This window comes from Canis lupus, chromosome 8 (genome assembly GCF_048164855.1).
Source record: "Canis lupus baileyi chromosome 8, mCanLup2.hap1, whole genome shotgun sequence".
Taxonomy (NCBI): Eukaryota; Metazoa; Chordata; class Mammalia; order Carnivora; family Canidae; genus Canis; species Canis lupus.
Genome location: NC_132845.1, coordinates 53,417,463 through 53,438,749, shown reverse-complemented (window position 1 = coordinate 53,438,749; position 21,287 = coordinate 53,417,463). Strand labels below are relative to the sequence as shown.

General features: G+C 37.6%; 1 protein-coding gene across 2 annotated transcripts in view; it reads right to left on the bottom strand.

The window, feature by feature from the left end:
* Window positions 1–210: 210 nt before the first annotated feature.
* The window catches only part of ANKS4B (ankyrin repeat and sterile alpha motif domain containing 4B), a 37,135-nt gene continuing 16,058 nt past the window's right edge, over window positions 211–21,287 (bottom strand). Inside the window, exons 5-7 of one of the 2 annotated variants that reach the window (XM_072836033.1) lie at window positions 21,041–21,090; window positions 8,650–8,892; window positions 211–2,221 (exon numbers count right to left, since the gene is read on the bottom strand). In XM_072836033.1, the coding sequence (XP_072692134.1) occupies window positions 1,132–2,221; window positions 8,650–8,813 (1,254 nt within the window). In that variant the 5' untranslated portion in view covers window positions 8,814–8,892; window positions 21,041–21,090 and the 3' untranslated portion in view covers window positions 211–1,131. The remainder of the gene's footprint in view (window positions 2,222–8,649; window positions 8,893–21,040; window positions 21,091–21,287) is intronic. The other variant, XM_072836032.1, reaches the window with a different exon arrangement.

Below are 21,287 nucleotides of genomic sequence, written 5' to 3'. Positions count from 1 at the left end.
GTAGAATTTCCTCTTGCCATCAGCTTTCTCCTACAAATGACCTAGATTTTTCCTCCTCTTTTGAAATTTCAGAAGGCACTTACCTTTAGAAAAATCATCAAATAGGCCAGACTTTTTTCAGTGTCCTTCTTTTCTCTCCACTCCTATCCTCTTGCTTAAACACTGGACTTGGACTGCTAAGACGGCCATAACAAAGTACCATAGACTGGGTGGCTTAAACAACAGAAATTTATTTTCTTACAGCTCTGAAGACCGGAAGTGCAAGTTCAAGGTGTTGGAAGGTTTGGTTTCTCCTCTCTCTTTGGCTTGAAGGTGGCTCCCTTCTTGTTGTGTCCTCACATGATCTTTTCTCTGTGTGTGTGCGCAAACCCGGTAACTCTTCCTCTTACAAGGACACCATCTGTGTGTGTCCCTTGTAACCCTGATGACATCATTTAATCTTAATCACCTCTTTAAAGATCCTACCTCCAAATATAGCTGTGTTGGGGCTTAAGGCTTCAGCATATGAATTTTGGGGAGATACAATTCATATTACATAAAAGGTATATTCCATATTCTATTTCTTTCTTCACTCTCCCTGCTACCACTCTGTCTCTGTCACCAGGCAGAAGTATTATAGACCCATGTCTCTTACTTCTAAACATGTAAACATCTGTTGAGGGTTTAGACACATTAAAGTTGGCCGTGAAGCCTCAGGTCAATGAAGAAACTCAAGTCTCTACCTACAAAGTCACAGAGCTAAGGAGATGACTAGAGTTGGGAGTCCCCTAGGCTATGAAGCTCAGAAAGTCAGCAGCACACTTGTGTGACAAGAGATTATAGTTCAGAGTTGGAAAACTAAAGTTTCCCCTTCTCTGTCATCCATTTTATGCTTTCTATAGCCAAGAATATCAAAAGGATAATTGAAGAGAAACACCATTTTCTTATTCCTGATTCTCCTTGAGTTGCTCACTCACGGTTTAGAGTATTTCTGAGTACATTTGGGCCTCTTTGCTAGGAGGGTATTTCTGAAACCCTAGAAACCATTCTCAGTAGTCTGGCATTGGGCAGAGGGGGTGTTGCCTGAGTGTTTCCAGTGAGCCACAGCATCACCGCATTGCTGCAGGCTCACCCCGTGGACCCAACATTCCATCAGAGGCTGGTGTCAACCAGTTGCCCAGGCTCTCGTAGCACCTGCTTCCTTCTGTTTATGACATTAAGAACTTTCTTCCTGGGACCAAGATGCATGTGTATACCCTGAAGGTCCTCATCAGAACAAAGCAGCAAAGCTTCTAGATCAATCTGCTCTCTCATGAAAATGGGAAGGAATTCTTCCAGATGATGAGACTGCAGAAATACTTCCAGAGGAGTAGCATCAACCACATCTTCCTCCCACCCCACTTCATCCTCATCCCAAGGCAGATCATCGTCATGATTGTTTTCCTCTCCCTCTTTATCTGCCTCAGCTTCATCAACCTCAGCTGCTCCTTGTCCCTGAAGCAATTCACTGCACATTTTAAACTCCAACCCCCTTTTGATGTCTGACATGTCTTCGGGACTTGATATTTTGTTCTTTCTAAAAACAATATTTCCTAGACCTGGACGGTTGAGAATGGATTCATGTTGCACACATCCATCATCCTCTGCCGAGAACTGGGGCTTCTCTTGGAAGTCCCCTGAGAATGCATCTTCTTCCTCTTCTCTGAACACTTCCATCACATTCCTCTGCCCACTTCTGCTCTCTTTCCCTACCTGCTCTGCTGTATCTTTGTTCTTCTTGAGCTTTAACTTGAAGGTATCTTTAATGCCCTTAGACAGTGACCCAAATGTACCAGAAGCAGAAGCATTTGCAAGGGATGACCTGGAGAATGTGCCATTGGAAGAAGAAAGAGTCCCAGATTCTTCCTTGCTATAGTTGCGAGCCATTTTATTTTGGTGCTTCTCCTGGAGCCTCTCACATTCTTTGATCTGCCTCCTAGCATTTTTCTGAGCCTGCTCCTTCAGCCTGGTAACTTTCTTGGGGTTCATGATATTCTGGGTAGTGGCAGCCTTATCCAGGAGAGCAACACATTCATTTTGTTCTCTGCTGGCAGCCGCATCCAGCGGAGACTGTAAGCTGTTGTCCAGGGCAAAAATGTTGGCACCAAAGTTAACCAGGAATGAAACACAGTGGGTATGACCATTGGAAGCTGCATAATGTAGAGGAGTATTTCCCCAGATGTCACATCTATTGGGATCCCCTCTAGAAGAGAAAATACCAAAAATATATATAAAAACATTTTTTTCTTAGAACATGGGGTCCAAAACAAAACAAAACTGAACAAAATACATTTTAATTAATCCTGCCTTAGCATTCTAAAACTTCTGAAAGTCCAGATATGTCACATCTATCTAGACATCACATGATCAGAAACAAAAGCTCATCCCCTTTTGTCTCCTTTTTAGAAGAAAAGCTTTCCAAGAACACCCTCAAAAAGCAACTTTCATGTCTCATTGTCCGCAATCGATCATGCCTATAAGAAGAGAAATAGAGCTATCATTTTAAATTTAAGTTGATTACTCTGCAGCTAGGAATAAGATTACGTAGTGGTATGCTGGTAAATGCTTAACAACTGGTGAAAAGATCGAAGTTCTGATTTATAGCATGTGCCAATATTTGTGTTATAAATACACCCACCATGACAAAATTCAAGGTACTAATGTGATAAGACAGGACATGGAATTTGGAAGAGATGTCCAAAAGCATACCTTTATAAATTATTTCCACCATATATGTAGATATAATAGATATGCAAAACTTTAAGAGTATAGATAACAGTAAAATGTACTCAAATAATTAGGAAGTGATAATTTTTGAGTATTTAAAAATATAATTTGTTAAGTCATAAGTTTAAATACCTTTATTTTTAATAATGACTGTTTAATGGACTCTCAGACTTCCTGAAAATTTAGCAATCACATCTCATAAACTGGTAAGAGCTGTTTCCTACTCTAACACTGGAGTCACATGTAGGAAAATAAATAATAATAAACAAAACTAGGTTACCACCAGCAAAAAAAAAGAGAGGGGAATGGATGTTAGGTAGGTAGCAAACTGTGTCTGATATAACCATTATTCATATAAAGAGTAGAACATCTCCATTGATTCTCCAACTCACTTCCATGCAATTACAATGTCATATATGTGAATAGTTCTGCAATAGTTTATGGTGGAATTGAGGGCACTGTTAGATGGTTTTAAGACTGGAGACCCCATGGCAGCATAGAAACTGGCTCATGGTTGATGCTTAGTAAGCATTCCTGAGATGAATGAATGCCTAATGAAGTCTTGCCCCAGACTACAACCCCAGCCCTCCTGTAAGATGTTGAGTTACAAATAGGCACAAACAGAAAGTAAAGAAGTAACTTATTGTTAATATGACTCTGGCCCCAAGCCCAAACCACTGCTGAGAACTCTGCTAATACAGGTGCTAAAGGGCATCTTCCCTCACCCTAGACTAGACTCCCAAATCAGGATCTCACTAAACTTCCCCCAGGCTGGCCCATGGAAGGACAGGAGAGAGGGTCTGAGAAAGCCTTTTGACATTCTTGGGGAGATGATTCGTGCCCTTGCAACTACTACATCAAGGCTCTGTGACCCTTCCACTATTCTGTGCTACTCAAAGTTTGGTCTCTGGATTAGTAGTAGCAGTGGCAGCTGCTAGTTTGCTAGAAATGTGAAGTCTTGGACTCCAGCCCAGATGTCCTGAATCAGAATCTGAAGTTTAACAAGATCCCAAGGTGGTATATAGGCTCATTGCAGATTGAGAAGAGCTGCACTGGTTAATGTGGCCCAACCAGTGTCCAATAATTTGATGAGTCAGATTTGTAATTCTTCTCTAGGAACCCCTAATCTCCTCTCATTTTTTCAATTGTGAAGTATCTATACATTCAGTACCATCACCACCAACAACCATCATCATCTCCTTCTTAGAGAAAGACCAGGATAATTATCAGAGGGGTAAAATAAGGCTCCAAGTACTTAACTGATTTGTCCACTGTTGCACAGGGAGCACACTTTGGATCAGGCCTGCCTCCAAGTCTAATAGTCTCCAATACAATACAGCCTTACCTTAACACACCTCAGTTTTTCTACTTCACCAGCTATGAGGCCTCAAGTTTAACTTTCATAGGACTCAGTGTCCTCATCTGTATGAGTATGAGAATAGTTTTTATGGAATTGTTATGTGAATAAGTTGACATAAAGCACTAGAAAAGTGCTTGATACATAGTAAATCTTCAATAAACATTGTTATCATTTCCCTTGTCTCTAAACTCATAATCCTTAATTTCATATCTTTGTTTTTTTCTCACACCCATCTAATAAATTCCCATAGTGCTATAATAGCTCCTGCAACTTTTTAACACTTAAAATCTTACTTAATCTGTTCAACCTTTATGCACCAACCTCCCTGATTAGATAACATGACTCAAAGGGCCAAGCCTATGTCTTTTTGTCCTTTGTATCATATCTCCTAGCAGAAGTCTCAGTCTTAACCTAAAGAAACCAAGCAGGTAAGTAAGTAACTAAATGGAGCCAAAGTCATAGTTGAGTACAAGTTCCAACAGAAAAGAAGAGCTGTCACTCTGTAGCAACTGACTGCCACCTCAAATAAAAGCAGACACAATATAGTGAGAGCTTCCATTTTCCAAACAGAGCCAGAAATCCACAGTCTCATGTGGGATTTTTTGATTTTTAGATGTTGGCTTGAATTTAAAAGAAAAATACAGTGAAGTCCAAATAAAACATATTTGTGGACTAGATCCAGCCCATAAGCTGGTAGTTGGCAACTTCATTCTGAGCAGAGAACAGCATGAACAGATGCACATATGGGTGATGTTAAACATGGCATATCTGGGGAATCAGGGGTACATTTCAGCATGACACGAGTGCATGGAGATGGGGCAGGAGATATCAGTGCAAAGAGGAAGGTAAGAAAATGAAATTCAATCTAAGGAAAGCAAATATTAAATAAGACAGTTCTGTTGGGCAGCCAGTTCCAAGAGGTCTGGTCAGTACTCCTGATTTAATTGTTTTAGATCAAAGGAAACCTTTTTCAGCCTTAGCACAGTTGTATATCTTAGGAGGGCATAGTGTCTCACCCCCCAAAGATGTAGTTTTGCTTTTTATTTATTTTAGCCAAGCACCATATTCAAAAGACTCCTTAAGTACTCTAGACATCAAAGAGGAATTGTAAAAACATCCAAGATGGTACTATAAAGCTAAACAAAAACATACTGGTTAAATTTTCCTGAAATTATTGTTGGATTGCATAACTTAAAAAAGAAATTATTGAGAGAAGTGAGCTATGGTGGGGATATTAAGGGTATTAAAAAGTTTAGGTTAAATTTACATGCTTTGGGACATATGAAGTAGAATTTTCCTGTCTCAAGGGAACTTAAATGATCCCTCCAAAATGGGAGGAAGAACATAAAGAAAACCTTGAGATGACCCCAAAGATGGGTCTCATTTTAAGAATATTTCAAATGCAAAATTCCAAAATTTACAAATGAAACTGTTGGTAAGATGATTTAAGTGTTTCTCTCATGCTTTTAAGCTATTTTTCACTTGCAAAAATTCTATTTAAAGGCAACTTTCCAAGCTTGTGTATAACTTAAGTCAAAATATTTTCTAATGACAAATTTCATGAGGTCCTTCTGAATTCAATCTTTGTCTTTCAATCCTTGGTGTCTTTTGTACTTCTTGATAGAACCATTACACATACCTGCCAGATATTCATTAACTAATCCCCCTCATTCAATTATCTGCATCCTATATTGATGCTATATGGCTTGCCTGGGCTAAATTCAGTCTAGCATGGATTTCTTTTCCAATTTTTTTCCAAAGGAGAAACTCACTGAAGAGATTTTAAAATAATCCATATTTTGCCCTTGCTTTTTGGTGGGTCAGCACATTTGGGCAATAATTTTTAAAGCTGGATTGGTATTAGCACTAAATAGGCAAATTGCTTAACTTACTCTGAGCATCTGGTCCATTTCAATTTTTTCTTTTGGAGTTAATTTGATGTTTTGTGTGTGAAGCTGTTCTCAGGAAAAAAATAGCCTTTCAAAAATGTTTTTCTACATAAGGAATATTTGGATTTACTAATAATCAAAGAAATGTAAATGAAAACAATGTACCACCATTTTCTTGCCCATCAGATAGACAAGGATTAAAAAGAATAGTAATACTCAGTTTTGGCAAGAGTATGGGAAAATGAACAATGTTGAGGGATCATAAAGTGGCTCAAATTTCCTGGCAGGATATGTGCCAAAAGCTTTTAAAACATAGCAATCTCTTGAACCAAGAGATTCTGCCTATCCTAAGAATATATCCTAAGGAAATATTAGGCCCTTGTACGAAGATGAATAAGCAAGGATGTTCATCTCTACTTATTTATGAGTTAAAAGACTGGATTCAAATTTAAGTGTCATGAACAAGCAACTGATTAAATAAATTATGATAAGACCATAAAACAGAATAGCATGTAGTCATTAAAAAACAGTGGCATAGATTTCTACTTTTAAAGTTGCAAATGAAAAAAAAGTACAGTCTATAATCTATTGTTAAATAATTAGAAGCAGATTTCAGAATAGTTTGTAGAATATGATTGTCTTTTGTAAGGGGAAAAATATACATGTATGCACATGTTCTTAAAGGAAAAAGCCTGGAAGGATATATGCCCAAATGTTAATGACTGTGAAAACTGGTTTGATTTTTACTTTATTAACTACATCTTTCTAGTACAATGTAAAATTTTGCAATAAGTGTGTGTCCCTTTAAGAATCAAGGAGGAAGATAACTTGCTTCTATTAGAAAATGAAACAAAACTGAAAAAAATCCATATACACTTAATAGGCAAAATGAAATTTTGTTAATTGGGGCCATTTTCCAAATGTAAGATAACATATGTAATTATTGCTTTTCATCTTTAAATCTTGAAAAGAAAGAATACACAATTTTTAACAAAGCCAGATATTGGACATTAATGATTACCATGTGATCCACTGTCAATGATCAATGATGGATTAATTTCTAAATTCAAATTTTAAAGTTTCCCTTTTAACTCCCTTAAATTTAATTGGCAAATTGATCTCACACAATCCCTAAGCTATGGTCAATATGGGAACCTAAAAAAACTTGTACAAGATTTTTTTTTTCAGCTTGTGTACTCCAGGGCAACTTAACAGAATGTGGGGCCTTACCTTCCTCTTCCTCCACCCACCACAATGTCCAGTCAACTATAATTGATTCTGCATCCAAACTACCAATTAAATCCATCCCTGTCTTCCCATTCCCACTGCCACTGCCATAGTCCAATTTGTCTTTCATCTCAACCATTAAAACAGCCTCTAAACATTTTCTGTGACTGCTATACAGCTACCTGAGCAAGTTTGGTAAACACACATCTACCAGGTGGCTATCCTATATAAACCTGATAAACCTGACAATGGCTCCTATGCCTTTAGAACAAAGTTCAACTCTCCAACAGAGTTTACAATGCTCTTGTGATCCGGCCTTGTCTCTTATAACTTAGCCTCTCCCCTTACAGCCACATCCAGCTATGCTCAACTTCAATGCCTAGACTGCACAGTGCTCTCACTTGGGGGAAACATTCTGTCTTCCATCTTCTGGCCAGCTGCTTCTCACCTTTCAGGTCCCAACTTCAAAGTTCTAAAATGCCTATTATCAGTCTCTGGATTGGGATAGATTCCTGTGTTATTTATTTAGTGCTCTCTCTTTTCCCCTTTGTAACATATATTATACATGACTTACTTAATTTCTGTCTTCATCTCTTAAATCTGATCGCTATGAGGAGAGGAATGGTGTCTCTCTTGTTGATCACAGCATCTCCAGTGGCCAGTAAAATGGCTGGCACATTGCAGATATATATAAATAAATATGTATTAAATGGAAATTAATTCACTTAGTTCTTTTATTAGCATTTTCTTTTTTTCCATTCTTTACTCCTGTTGCATTTTGGTTGCCAACACTGCCTAGCCACTCTGGTAACAAGCAAAAGAAAAGAGCTAGCTAATTCCTGCATTAGAATTTGGGGGGAGTACAGGAGCATTTGTATGTATCTAATAGCTAAAGAGATAATAAAGTTCAGACAGACCGAGATTCCCTTTTATAGCTTGAAGCCAACTACTTCATCTAAGAATCATGGGCTTGCATTAGGACTGAATATTAATAAAAGGCTGTGGGATTATAATGGCATAGATTTAAAAAAATAAAATAAAAACGCATCATTTGTTCCAATCAAGGTTGACATCTTAAAGTCAAGTAGAACAGTGATTCCTTTTTAAACAGCCAACCATTTACATTTCATGGAAAAGATTTTTTAAAAGTGCAGAATTAAAATAGTCCCCCCACCCACCCAAAGCAGATAACAAAGACTTAGAGTTCAGGATCTTTCTATGTGTGGTTCATAAGGGATGAGCCATCCTCAGGTTGGCAGTTTAGTGTGAAAAGAAAATCTCTAGGTAGTTTTCTCCCTTTCTCTAAAAAGACAATTATTTAGACGGTCTATAAAGAACCAAGTATTTTCACTGGCTTCCCTCTCTCTGTTGTCTGAAAAAGCCTACCGGAAACACGGTCTCCAATCAAAAGTATCAGATTGAACTTACCCTCGGCTGCAGATTATTTCTAGGGCTTCCAGATTCCCATGGTAGGCTGCCAGGAGTGTGGGAGTCATACCATCCTCATCAGAAAGATTCAGATCTCTCCTGGTAGCTTCTTTCAAGAGTTCCAGGTAGCTATCACTAGCAGCTTGGTGGTAGCGAGTGGACATTTTTTCTGCTCACCAGAGCCTGGCCAGATATCACTCTCCAGGCAAAGCAGGTTGTCAGTGGAGCAGCCTTCCTATAAAGCTGGTTAATCAGTGACAAGGAAGAGCGTCACCCCAGGACAAAGCTCATTCTAACCTCCTCTATGGAAGGCAGCCAGAAAGGTTCACAGCACTAAACTTGGACCTTTCCTTTCTGGCATGGCCATGACATCGAATATTAAGGACCTCTGTGTTCATCTTGAATGTTGTGAGGCACATTTAATCTTTTTATGTCCATTAGCAAGTCTTGAATGCAATATTGGTCATCTAGGCACAGAGTGTACAAAATAATTTCCAAACAATTCAGAATCTCCACTGAGGAGGTCTATTTTTAAAAAACATTTTATTGAAGTATAATTTATATACTATGAAATTCATCCATTTTAAGTGTATAATTTGATGATTGTTGGTAAATTTACAGAGCAGTGCAAGTATCACCATAATCCAATTTTAGAACATATCTACCACTCTCAAAATATCCCTCATGCTCATATGTAGTCAATCCCTATTCCCATTCCCATTCCCAACCATAGGAAACTACTAATCTGGTTTCTGTCTCTATAGATTTGCCTTATATGGGCATTTCATATAAATGGAATCACAAAATATATATTCTTTGTGTCTAGGGGTTTTTTTTAGCTTCACATAAGTTTTGAAGTTCAATTCCTTTTTTAGTAACAGTACTTCCTTTTTATTGCTGAATAATATTTATTATACCAATACATCAAATTTTAATTATTCATCCAGTAGCTGATGGACTTTTAGATTGTTTCTCCATTTAGATGGTTTTATGAATAATGCTGCTATGAACATTTACACACAAGTCTATAGATATATATTTTTATGTCTCATGGGTTTATATCACAGAGTGGAATGGCTGGGTTATATGACAATTTATATTTAACTTTTTCAGAAATTGCTAAACTGTTTTCCAAAGTGACCATACTCTTTTACATTCCCACAGCAGTGGATGGTGAGAATTTCTCCATATCCTTGCAGCCTCTGTTGTCTTTTTGTTCATTGCTATCCTTAGTGGATGTGAAGTGGTATCATTATGGTTTTAATTTGCATTTACTAATGATTAATGATGTTGAACACATTTTCATATGCTTATTAGCCATTCTTACATTTATATGTAAATTCTCTGCCCATTTTCTCATTGGGATATTGTCTTATTGAGTTATGAGGGTTCTTTATATATTTTGAACAAAAATAATTTATCTGATATATTTTGAACTGAATGAAAATGAAAATGCAACATCTCAAAATTTGTAGGATGCAATTAAAATAGAGCTTGGAGAAGAAATTTGCAGTTTTTATGCCTGTATTAGAGAAGGAGAAATTTCTCAAATCAATAACTACAAGTTCCACCTTAAAGAAAGAAGGAAACAATGGAAAAATTAGTGTAAATAAAGAGCACAATATAAGACCAAAAACATGGTCCAAATCTATCTATAATAAAAATAAATGTAAATGGACCAAATTCATCACTTAGTAGACTCAGCCATATCTTATTTACGATAGTCACAGCTAAAATATAAAATTACAGAATGATTGAAAGCAAAAAATGGAAGTTTTATCAAGAAAATACTGAGCCTGGATGGCTCAGTCAGTTAAGTATCTGACTCTTGATTTCCGCCAGGGTCATGATTTCAGGATGGTGAGATTGAGCCCCACATAGGGCTCTGCCCCGATGTTGAGTCTGCTTGAAATTTTCTCTCTCCTTCTTCCTCTTCTGTCTCCCCACATGCGCATGCATGTGTTTACTCTCTCTCTCTGTTTCTTTTTAAAATATTTTATTTAAATTCAATTTGCCATCATATAGTATAACACCCAGTGCTCATCCCATCAAGTGCCTTCCTTAGTGCCCATCACGTAGTTACTCCATCCCCAAAATCTTTTTTTTTTTAAAAGAAAATACCGACTGGGATCCCTGGGTGGCGCAGCGGTTTGGCGCCTGCCTTTGGCCCAGGGCGCGATCCTGGAGACCCAGGATCGAATCCCACATTGGGCTCCCGGTGCATGGAGCCTGCTTCTCCCTCTGCCTGTGTCTCTGCGCCTCTCTCTCTCTCTCTCTGTGTGTGACTATCATAAATAAATAAAAATTAAAAAAAAAAAAGAAAATACCGACAGAAATAGTATAGCTATATTTACATCAGACAAAATACAGTTTAAGACAAAAATTGCTAGGGATAATACATAATGATGAAAGGAACAAGTCATCAATAAAATATGATATTCCTAAACTTGTGTGTATGTAATAACATAGCCCCCAAATAGAAAAAACAAAAATTCATAGAAATGGAAGAGAAAGAACAAATCCACAATCATAGTAGATTTTAATATACTTTCTTAATGTTACATATCAATTAAACTAAAGATTAGAAAAAATATAAAAGATCTGAACACAATTAAAAAGCTTGATTTAAGAATACTATGTAGAACTCTTACTGGATAAAAAATACATGTTCTTTTCAAGCACACAGAAAATATTTATAAAAATTTGCCATCTAATAGAACCAGTGCAGGCCTCAATAAATATAAGATGACAGGTTTCATGGAGACCATGTCCTCTGAAGATACAACAATAAAATTAGAATCTATCACCCTATATAACTGATGAACTATTTATATATTCTCCTGTGGTATTTTTTACATAGTTTTTACCATCAACTACATACCATTTTGCATTGTCTTTTCTTCTCCTTAAACCACCATAAAAATTTCCCATATTGTTACAAAATATTTAATATGTTTGGACAATAGTCCATGGAACTGGGATGCCCGGGTAGCTCAGCAGTTGAGTGTCTGCCTTTGGCTGGGGGTGTGATCTGGATCCAGAAATCAAGTCCCACATCAGGCTCAGTCCAGGGAACCTGCTTCTCCTTCTGCCTATGTCTCTGCCTCTCTCTCTGTGTCTCTCATGAATAAATAAATAAATTTTTTAAAAAAACAGTCCATGTAACTGAAGTGAGGAAGACCTATTTTCAAAGTCTGTATCTATTTATTCTTCTTATCTCTTTTTGTCCAAACCTTTATTCCAAGATAAATTATCTGTCCACTCTGAGAAAATACAAGGCTTTCATCTGCAAGTTTTTCACAATAATTAGCTCCAGGGTCAATGTTTGTTCCTTTTTCTGGTTTCTATGAGAACACCAGTAGACACTGTAGAAGCAACCTGGAGGCAACATTTTTTATTTGTAAAGGGGGAAAAATAATTTTTTTAGCCCAGCGTGTGAAATATTCAAACATGATTATGGATACTTTGAGAACAAGGTTATGTTCCTTAGCTATTTTTTGCATGAGCCACTTAAATTTAAACATAATTGAATTCATTAATGGACTCTAAAGTAGAAAATTATATATAACTTGAGAGAGGGCTTCTCAAAGATGAATTATTTGAAGTAGAATTCTAAGTGCCAATCAGACAAGGAGTCTGTTATGAGATGAAGATGAGGATAATGATATTGTGATAATGATGGGGAGAAGGAGAATGATAAAGGGAAGATGGAGGCAAAGAATAAAGAGAACAGAGCAACCATGGATGAGAAGAAGGGTTGAAAATGGAGATCTCAACTCCAGGAGTACTTATGACTTGGACTTAAACTCTCCTGTGAAATGGAGCTTTTATTTTTTTATTATTTTTTAATGGTAAAAATCCTGGCACTCTTTGGCATTTCCTTGGAAAAACTTTGAAAGAATGGATTATGAAGGGGAAGTAAAACAGAAACAAATGCCGAACTTGAAGATCCTCCTTAACCCATTCCCTCAAAATGAGGTTGACAAAGAGGATTGAACTTGGACCTAGAAGACCTGAAGTCCATATGATCTACAACTTACTGCATCTGTTTGAGTCTCCATTTCTTTGTGGATAAAATTGGAGGATATTGCTCATGATCATATCATCCTCTAAGCCTATAGTAGTAAAGGTGAAATGAGATAAAATTACGAAGTATAAAATATGGTTTTAAAAATGGGAAGAAGCCATGTGATTGTGGCTTCCCATGTGAAGGGAGCAGAAAGAGAGAGAACTAAAACTTAGTAATTGGTCTTTTTTATTTGCTACTGTACTTATCAGAGTAAAAAGGAAACAAAATTGGTAGGAGATGGTGAAGGCAGAGATTAATGAAAATAACTAAGACAGATTTGCATATAATTTAGACAATAACTGCTCATGAGAGATCTGGATAATTGTGGGGCAATTGTGGCTTGTGACTTTATGTTTTGACCATAACTGGCCTTGTGTTTCCACACAATACTTATTTCTAGTATTTGAGAAATACTACTTTCTCATAAGAAATAAGAAATACTTATTTCTAAGTATTTGAGTCTGTTGCTACAGTATGTTGCTGGATTCTCTGAAAGTCAAAGAAGAATATCTGCCTTACACACTGGTAGAAAGACTTTAAGGGTCAGACTTAAATGTCCGTGACCCACTCCTGAATATTTCTGAGCAAATCAAAGCCTTATCAACTTCCTGTTGTAACCAAACCTGCACTGCCCTGCCTCCTTATATTCCTGCTTTATTAGTATGACTTTATAGAGAAATGTCCAACTAGTGACATATGTCCCTCTGGCTGCCACTTAGTTTCAAAGGGAGTAGGCTTTCTTTCCTCTTTTGTTTTTTTGTTTTTTGTTTTTTTGTTAAACTCACTTATTACCTGACACTTCAAGCATTTAACTATTTCAATTTTAAGATGCCCTGTAGACTCATAAACAGTTCTTTTTGCCAATGACCCAGAGAACACAGGGTTAATTGGCTCCCCAGGGACAGCACTTGGAGAGTCTCTTACTAATGGGTCTGCTCCTCCCCACAAAGCAAAGGCATTGTCCACTCTTCATTGCTGTGTTATAATTTTGCAGTCTCTCCAGCCAGAGTACAGCTACCTGACAGCTGAGTGTTGTAAACAGTTTTCCCACATGCCCTGGAGTCCAATCCTGGCTAAGAGGAAGTAGCCCTTGGATGGAGAATTTACCTAGGATTCTGACTTATCTATAAAAGAGTTCTGTGTGTTCCTTTGCCCAGGGAGAGAGATGGGAGGAACAAAGATTAGTGGTAGTTGGTCTCTCTAGTCTACCCCAAGAAAAAACAATGCCAGCAAAATGGAAACCAAACTTCTCCCTTGTTCTGAAAAGCCATTCACTGCTAATTGGGAAAGAAATTCAATGGCTTGTGCAATCCAGAAACACATATTTTTATTAATGAGATTGCCCCCTAAACCCCAAGAGATCTGGTTTTCAAAAGCAGCCTGTATTTGTTCTCCAAAGCTATTCACTACTAATTACAGAGGAAATTCACTTGTATGGTAGGGAAGCACATTTTTACTAAATAAGGATAAAGAAAAGATCCAAGCAAAATGTTTGCTTTTAACAAGATTACTTCATCTAATGAGCATCTTATTATGAATTTTAATGAAAATAAAAGGAATAACAGAAAGTGAAAAAAAAATAAAAAGGATTACAAAAGTCCTGTTGTTACACAGAAAATTTACAGAAATTAAGCAAGATCATAACAGGCATCGTTTATACATGATTGTATGTGCTGAACTTGGGTTTGTGAGAAATCTACCTATTGAGGTAAAGACATTTTCAAGTCCATTATCCAGAAAATGTAACTTACACATGTATTTTTTTCATCTTTAGCACAGCAATAAAACTCCTCAACCTATTTGATGTGGATTTTTCCTATTCAAAAGAGATTGAACAACCCTGCTTCTCATTTAAACACATATATTACCCCTAAAATACTGAGAAACTTTCCTGTGTTGAAGGTCATTGGTGTTGTTTTTCTTAGAAACATTGTTAAATACAAACATGAGGCAATCAAAGGAACCATTGTCTGCCTTTTTGTTTTTTTCTTCTCCAAATGAAAATATTTATGAAAATATTTAGTTGGGTAAGTCGACTATTGAGATTGTAATGTCCCTGAAGTATTGATTGGCCTTAATGTATTCACATAAGTTTCAAGCCATTCAAAGCCCTGTTTTTCTGCCAGAAAAACACACAGAGCTGTTATTGTACCATCTGGTTTGCATGAGGAATCTCTTGGCATCTCTTAACTGCACATTTTATAAATGCTAAATCCCAGATGGCATTACATTGTAACAGTGGAGAGTTTTATAAAGGTTTCCAAAAACAAATTCTTTAAAATGTGAATGCTGGATAGTCTAAGCAGGGACTATTAATTTAAATTCTACACTTCAATCAGCTGTTAACTAGACAGATTTCCTTTTCCTTTTGCCTTTTCCCCCTTTCTACTTAATTATTGGCTCTGTGAATTGAAGGCTTCAATCAAATACAATCATATGACCCAAAGCTTAGGTTCTTTTTTTTTTTTTTTTTCCAAAGCTTAAGTTCTTATAAAAGTTGCAAGAACAATGATCACTGGAAAACCTGTATTAGCTGCCATTTTGTTTCAAGATGGCAGAATTTACCACAAAGGAAGTATGTTATAACACCTGTTAGCAGATCATCAAATACCATCAAAACCATTCAACTCTCTCAAAGCTGATAGTTGGACTGGAAACTAGGGAACTGTGAAGACCATGCTTTGTGTTGAAACAAAGCTCTAATACAGTAATGGTTAAGAACACAGATTCTTAAGTCAGGGATTGACGGACACTAAACCAGAAATTAGGGTAGCCGGGGTGGCTCGCGGTTTAGCGCCACCTTCAGCCCAGGGCGTGATCCTGGAGACCAGGGATTGAGTCCCATGTCAGGCTCCCTGCATGGAGCCTGCTTCTCCCTCTGCCTGTGTCTCTGCCTCTGTCTCCTTTCTGTGTATTCTCATGAATAAATAAATAAAATCTTTAAACCAGAAATTAGATTCTGCCATTAATTTGGGTAGATGACCTCTGGGCTTCAATTTTCTCACCAGTAAATGAAAAGAAAACTCCACAGAGTTATTACAAGTAATATTATTTACAGGGTTGTTGCAAGTAAGTAGAGGTGGTATTTGGAAAATACTTTATACAATGTGTGGTGTGTAGTCATTACGCAGTGGATGTAAATTAGTAGTCATCCTACTGGAAATAGAAGCAGAAGTAGAGTAGAAGTAATAGTACTACTAATAGAAAGGTAGGTACTCTCCCTTCTTTAGGTCAATCATAGATGGATAATTACTGCCTTTTCTTCAAATTTCTCTTTCCTCTGCATTTTTCTTCTTTTTTGATCCTATCTTTTACCATGGTACAATAAAAAGAGTACATATTTTATAGTCACAGAGTTGTATTTCAATCTGAGAATATGCATTTGTCTTCTAGGGCTGCCACAACAAAGTGCCTCAAACTGGGCGACTTAACCAATAGCCTTTTTTTCCTACAGTTCTGGAAGTTGGAAATCCAAAATCAAAGTGTCAGTACAGTAGTATTGGCTCCTTCTGAGGGCTGTGAGGGATGGATCTGTTCTAGGCCTCTCCCTTTGGCTTGTAGATGGCCATCTTTTCCCTGTGTCCTCACATGGTCTTCCCTCTGTTTATGTCTCTGTCCAAATTTTCTTTTCAAGTACACCAGTCATACTGCATTAGGGCCCATCCCAATGATCTCATTTTAAGTTAAATTAGAGGCTCTACCTCTAAATACAAAGGCCTTCCAAGAACAAGGCTCAGAATTGGCATATTACCATTTCTACCACATTCTGTTGGCCAAACCAGCCAGATTTAAGGAGAAGGGAGGGCACAGGGAACAAGCTGACCTCAAAGCATGTTGTAAGGGATGGGAGTACAGGAAGGAGTGGAAGATGGTGACTTTTACAACAGATCTCCACATCAGCTTCAGAACTTTAATATTCAACATATTCTATCAACTAAAAGGAATACGCTACATTGCCAAGGAAACCTGTGGTAACCACTGCCCTAGCTACTACCTATGCAGTAATCTATATTGATACTCATATGTATGGGTTTTTATTTAGAACTTCTGAGTCATCCATTTTCCTCAGCTTCCCTATCTCTATCTTTACAGGTTGATGAAGCTTCATATGCCTTTGTCCTAGTTCTTTCTGAGCCCATGACTATTAGGAGGGTTGTGCAACTTGGATCTGTCTAAAGAACCATGGGGGAAAATGACAACATTGTATAGTTACACTGTTCAAGGAACCACCTTATGATGTTTAAGAACATTCTCATTGACATAGTCCTACTTATTTTCCTAAGTAAAATTCATATTTGACATTTGAAAGCTATTTTAAGCTGTATTAGCATAGCTGGTAGAAGTTTCTAGACTTCTTATTTATCTTATACTGCTAAATTCTAATAAATGCCATATTGTACTTCTAAAAGCTAACTTAAACTGCAGGAGAAGCACTGAGCTTTACAACACCCCCTCATACACACACACTCACACACACACACACACACACACAGAAAGAGAGAAAGAGAGAAACAAATTAGAAAGAGTTTGGGAATGGACCTTGGAGACTTAGTTTATTACTAGAGCTCTGCTGCTAATTTCTATATAATCTTGAGCAAGTTACCAAACATCTTAGGTGTCATTTCTTCATTTTACAATAGGGATATGGACTTTGGAAGCCTCATGAATCAAATCTACTCACTTGGGTATTATACCTTTATACCATGAAGTTTGAACCCATGGGCCTTTGATTCTACAGCTTATACCGATCACTTAAAAACAACTCAGATTTACTGTTACTGCTGTTATCACTTTAAAGTTATTTTAATTGTTATTTTATCACCAAGACAATTCAATCAATATAGAAAAAAATAAAGTCAGAAAAACAGCAGTTTCCCATCTCCCCATTCCCATGGATGATTTAGTACATATATTTATAACCAGTAGAAGAATGAGAACACAAATCAGAACCAACAACAGTTGTACTGCAACCTGAGGACAATTGCCAATTTGAACAAAGGCTGAGAACCAGCCACACTGTTGTTTAGGGTAGAATAGGCTGTGTATTTACATGAATGTATAATATCTATGTCAGCAGTATTGGCTGAGCCCATTAGCTCTCCAGTTGGTTTATTGATTGGGTTTGTTTGTTTGTTTGTTTATTAAAAAATGGAACTGTACTCTTGTTTGGTGCTAATTAATAAAATATGTTGGGGCTTCCTTTTTCAAATTAAGTGTGCATGATTGTATATGGAACAAATACTAAGATCCCAGAGCAGGAGGGCTAGGGAAAGGGATATGGAGTTCTTACTTGACTTGAATGTGCACCTGAGGGTGCTTTGTGTAATACATTGTACACTACAGCATCTTATATTTTTTGAGTTGAGTTTCAATAAATTACAATTTTTAACCCATTAAAAAAAAATTTGTAAATAGCCAGCATAGCCAGACTGGGCTGGACTGCCTGATTACTTGCAGGGTCGCCTCCCCTGGGTAACATGGTTAGCTCTCTGGAAATGCCTTCCTGGATTTTCTTTTTAAAAATATTTTTTAAAACACTTAAAATAAATGTTTTTAAAAATATTTTAAAATATTTTAAAAAACATTTTATTTATTTATTCATGAGAGACACAGAGAAAGGTGGAGACATAGGCAGAGGGAGAAGCACGCTCCCTGGAGGGAGCCTGATGTGGGACTCAATTCCAGGATCATGATCTGAGCCAAAGGCAGACACTCAACCAGTGAGCCACCCAGGTGCCTTATCTTCCTGGATTTTCAATGCAGATACACATTTATATACACATGCACAGGCACATAAATCTATAGACATACACATAGTAGGGCTTTTTAAGTAAAATATGAAAACATTAATTATACAACTCAAAGACTCCAATTTCATTGTGGACATCTTTAATATCAGCATCCACAGATCCACCTGAATCCACAGATTCATTTCAGTATCTGAAGATATTCATAGTTTATCTAGCCATCTCCTGATGACAACATTTAGGTTGTCTTCAATCAATATGTTAAATTTAAAAAGACAACAAGCTTGGAATTTAAGAATCGTAAACTATTGTTTATAAGAACTGGTTTTCAGAAGTAAGGAGGGTACTTGCCTAAATGAGGCAAAAACACTGCCTTGTTCTTAGGCATAACAACCTAAAATTCCCTTCAAGAAATGTCTGGTGATTAGCAAGTGAGAAGTGACCTCGGGACCCTCAGGGAGAGACCCACTCAGAGAGGAGAGGTCTTGTAGTGATTAGCAAAGTGTACTAATGAATTAGTCTCCGATGTCCTTATCACCATCCCTCTTGCTTAGGGCTTTTGTGCTGCCCCTTAGTCTCCCAGAATGCCCAGTTTGGGGCTGAGACCAGAGCTGCCCTTTCCAAGGTAAGACCTCACACATTGGAGAAAAAGCACAGAATGGGGAAACGGAGCCTGGGTGTGGGGCCTGGGAAGGTGGAGCAACACATTAGCCTATTGCCACTTTTTACCAAGTCTCTCTGAATCTTCCTTCCACTCTCCATCCTCTATTGTCTTCCCATCATAGTCTTAACTATCATGGTAGAAGACCTTCACATTTGCAAAAAGATGTCAGTTTTTGGAAAATATGCTTCAGAGGAAAGGAGTAACTATTGCTATCATGCCTTTGGTCAGAAGCTAAATCCTTTCACCATCTCTACTCCCAGAAACCTGTTTTTCGTGGCTTTTGCTCCTGCTCCCCCATTCCATATAACACAATGGGTTAATTCCCACAAAGACGTTAATTGCTAGTGACCACTCATTTTCTTGCCTCCCTCCCTCCAGGTTCTTGATCTTAAGACTCACCTGTGGTGCTTGTTAAACAATACACCCACTTGAGACCCTCCTGTGGAGAGCCTGATTCCACAACTTTTTTCCTGGGTAAGACCCAGGAATTTGTGCTGTTAATGAGAGCCCCATGTAACCTTCTAATCAAGGAAGTTGAGGAAGTAGTACTCTATAACCTACAATTGTATTTCAGACACCTGTAACAGGGACTGGCGGTTACTCCTAAAGTTACACCAAAAAGAACACATAAATCAATAATTGCAAATGCGACCTCACAACTTTACACAGAATTTGAACACTAATCACCTATTATAGAACACAGGCTGCAGTCATCTAGGTGTCTCAAATTGCAATGAGAAAACATATGTTAATTGGGTCTTAGAAAATCTGAGTTCTCAGAGCACCTGGGTGGCTCAGGTCATGATCCTGGGATCCTGGAATCAAGTCCTGCATCAGGCTCCCTGCACAGAGTCTGCTTCTCCCTCTGCCTATGTCCCTGCCTGTCTTTCATGAATAAATAAAATCTTTTAAAGAAAAAAAGAAAATCTAAATGCTCAACATGGCTCTGACACTCAGTTGTCAACAGGTTGGGCTAATTGTTTTGCCTTAGTTTCCCCATGTGTAAATTCCCAACTGGTACACAATATGACATTCTTATATTGATCACTACTTTTTTGACCCAGAATTTCTACCTCTAGGAATTCATCCCAAGGGTTAACCAGGGAAATATGAATGTCCATCATATCATGGTTTATGAATATGAAAAATAGGAAGCTGTTGTAATGTCCATCATTAGGAACAGTTAAACTCTGATTTATCTAGACATTGAATACTATGCAACCTTAAAAATGGTAATGGAGATCTTTATGTTTGATACAGAAAATGTCCGTAACATGTAAAATAGTAAAAGTGGGTCAGGAAACATAACTTAAACTTTGGTCCCAGGTTGTTGGTTTTAAGCGTGTGTAGTATTTGTATAAAAAATCCATAATGTGGGACGCCTGGGTGGCTCAGCAGTTGAGCATCTGCCTTTGGCTCAGGGCATGATCCCAGAATCCAGGATTGAGCCCCCACCAGGCTCCCTGTGAGGAGCCTGCTTCTCCCTCTGCCTATGTCTCTGCCTCTCTCTTTCTGTGTCTCTCATGAATCAATAAATAAAATCTCTTTTCAAAAAGTTCATAAAGTTACATATCTAAATATTAGCAGTGGCAAACAACATTGCAGGTGACTTTTTCCTTTTCTTTATATCTTTCTATAAGTGTCTGCAGTAAGCTTAAACTTTTATACTTGGGGGAAATAATATAGCATCCATTTTTTGTAAGAGTACTTCATGCACATTGCCAGGGTAATGCCCGCAATAGCCAGGCTAGGGGCTACTTAAAGGAAAGGTCTTACTTTAATATGGTGTGAACAAGAGATGTTCTTTTCTCAAACTCTACCACTTTTTTTCACTCTATGTTGGAGTTGTAATATTTTGCCCAAAGTAACTAATTTTGCCTAGAGTTATGAAGAAAACATTAATTCATTCACCTGGAGCCAATTTCAGGGAACTCTAGTTTCATGGCAGGCCTGCAGAACACCTAGTAGAATAACCGAAATGCAAGTGTCAGAAAAGGCAGAACTATATCTTCCTTCAGGCCTTCCGGAAATCCTCTCCTGTCCCAAATCCCTCCCTCTCAGCTGGGAGGGCTGAAGAAGGCTCAGGTGTCTCCAATGGGAAGAGGGTGGGGCCACACCCTGTTTTCTGCTATAAAAAAAAAAAAAAGAAAAAGCACAG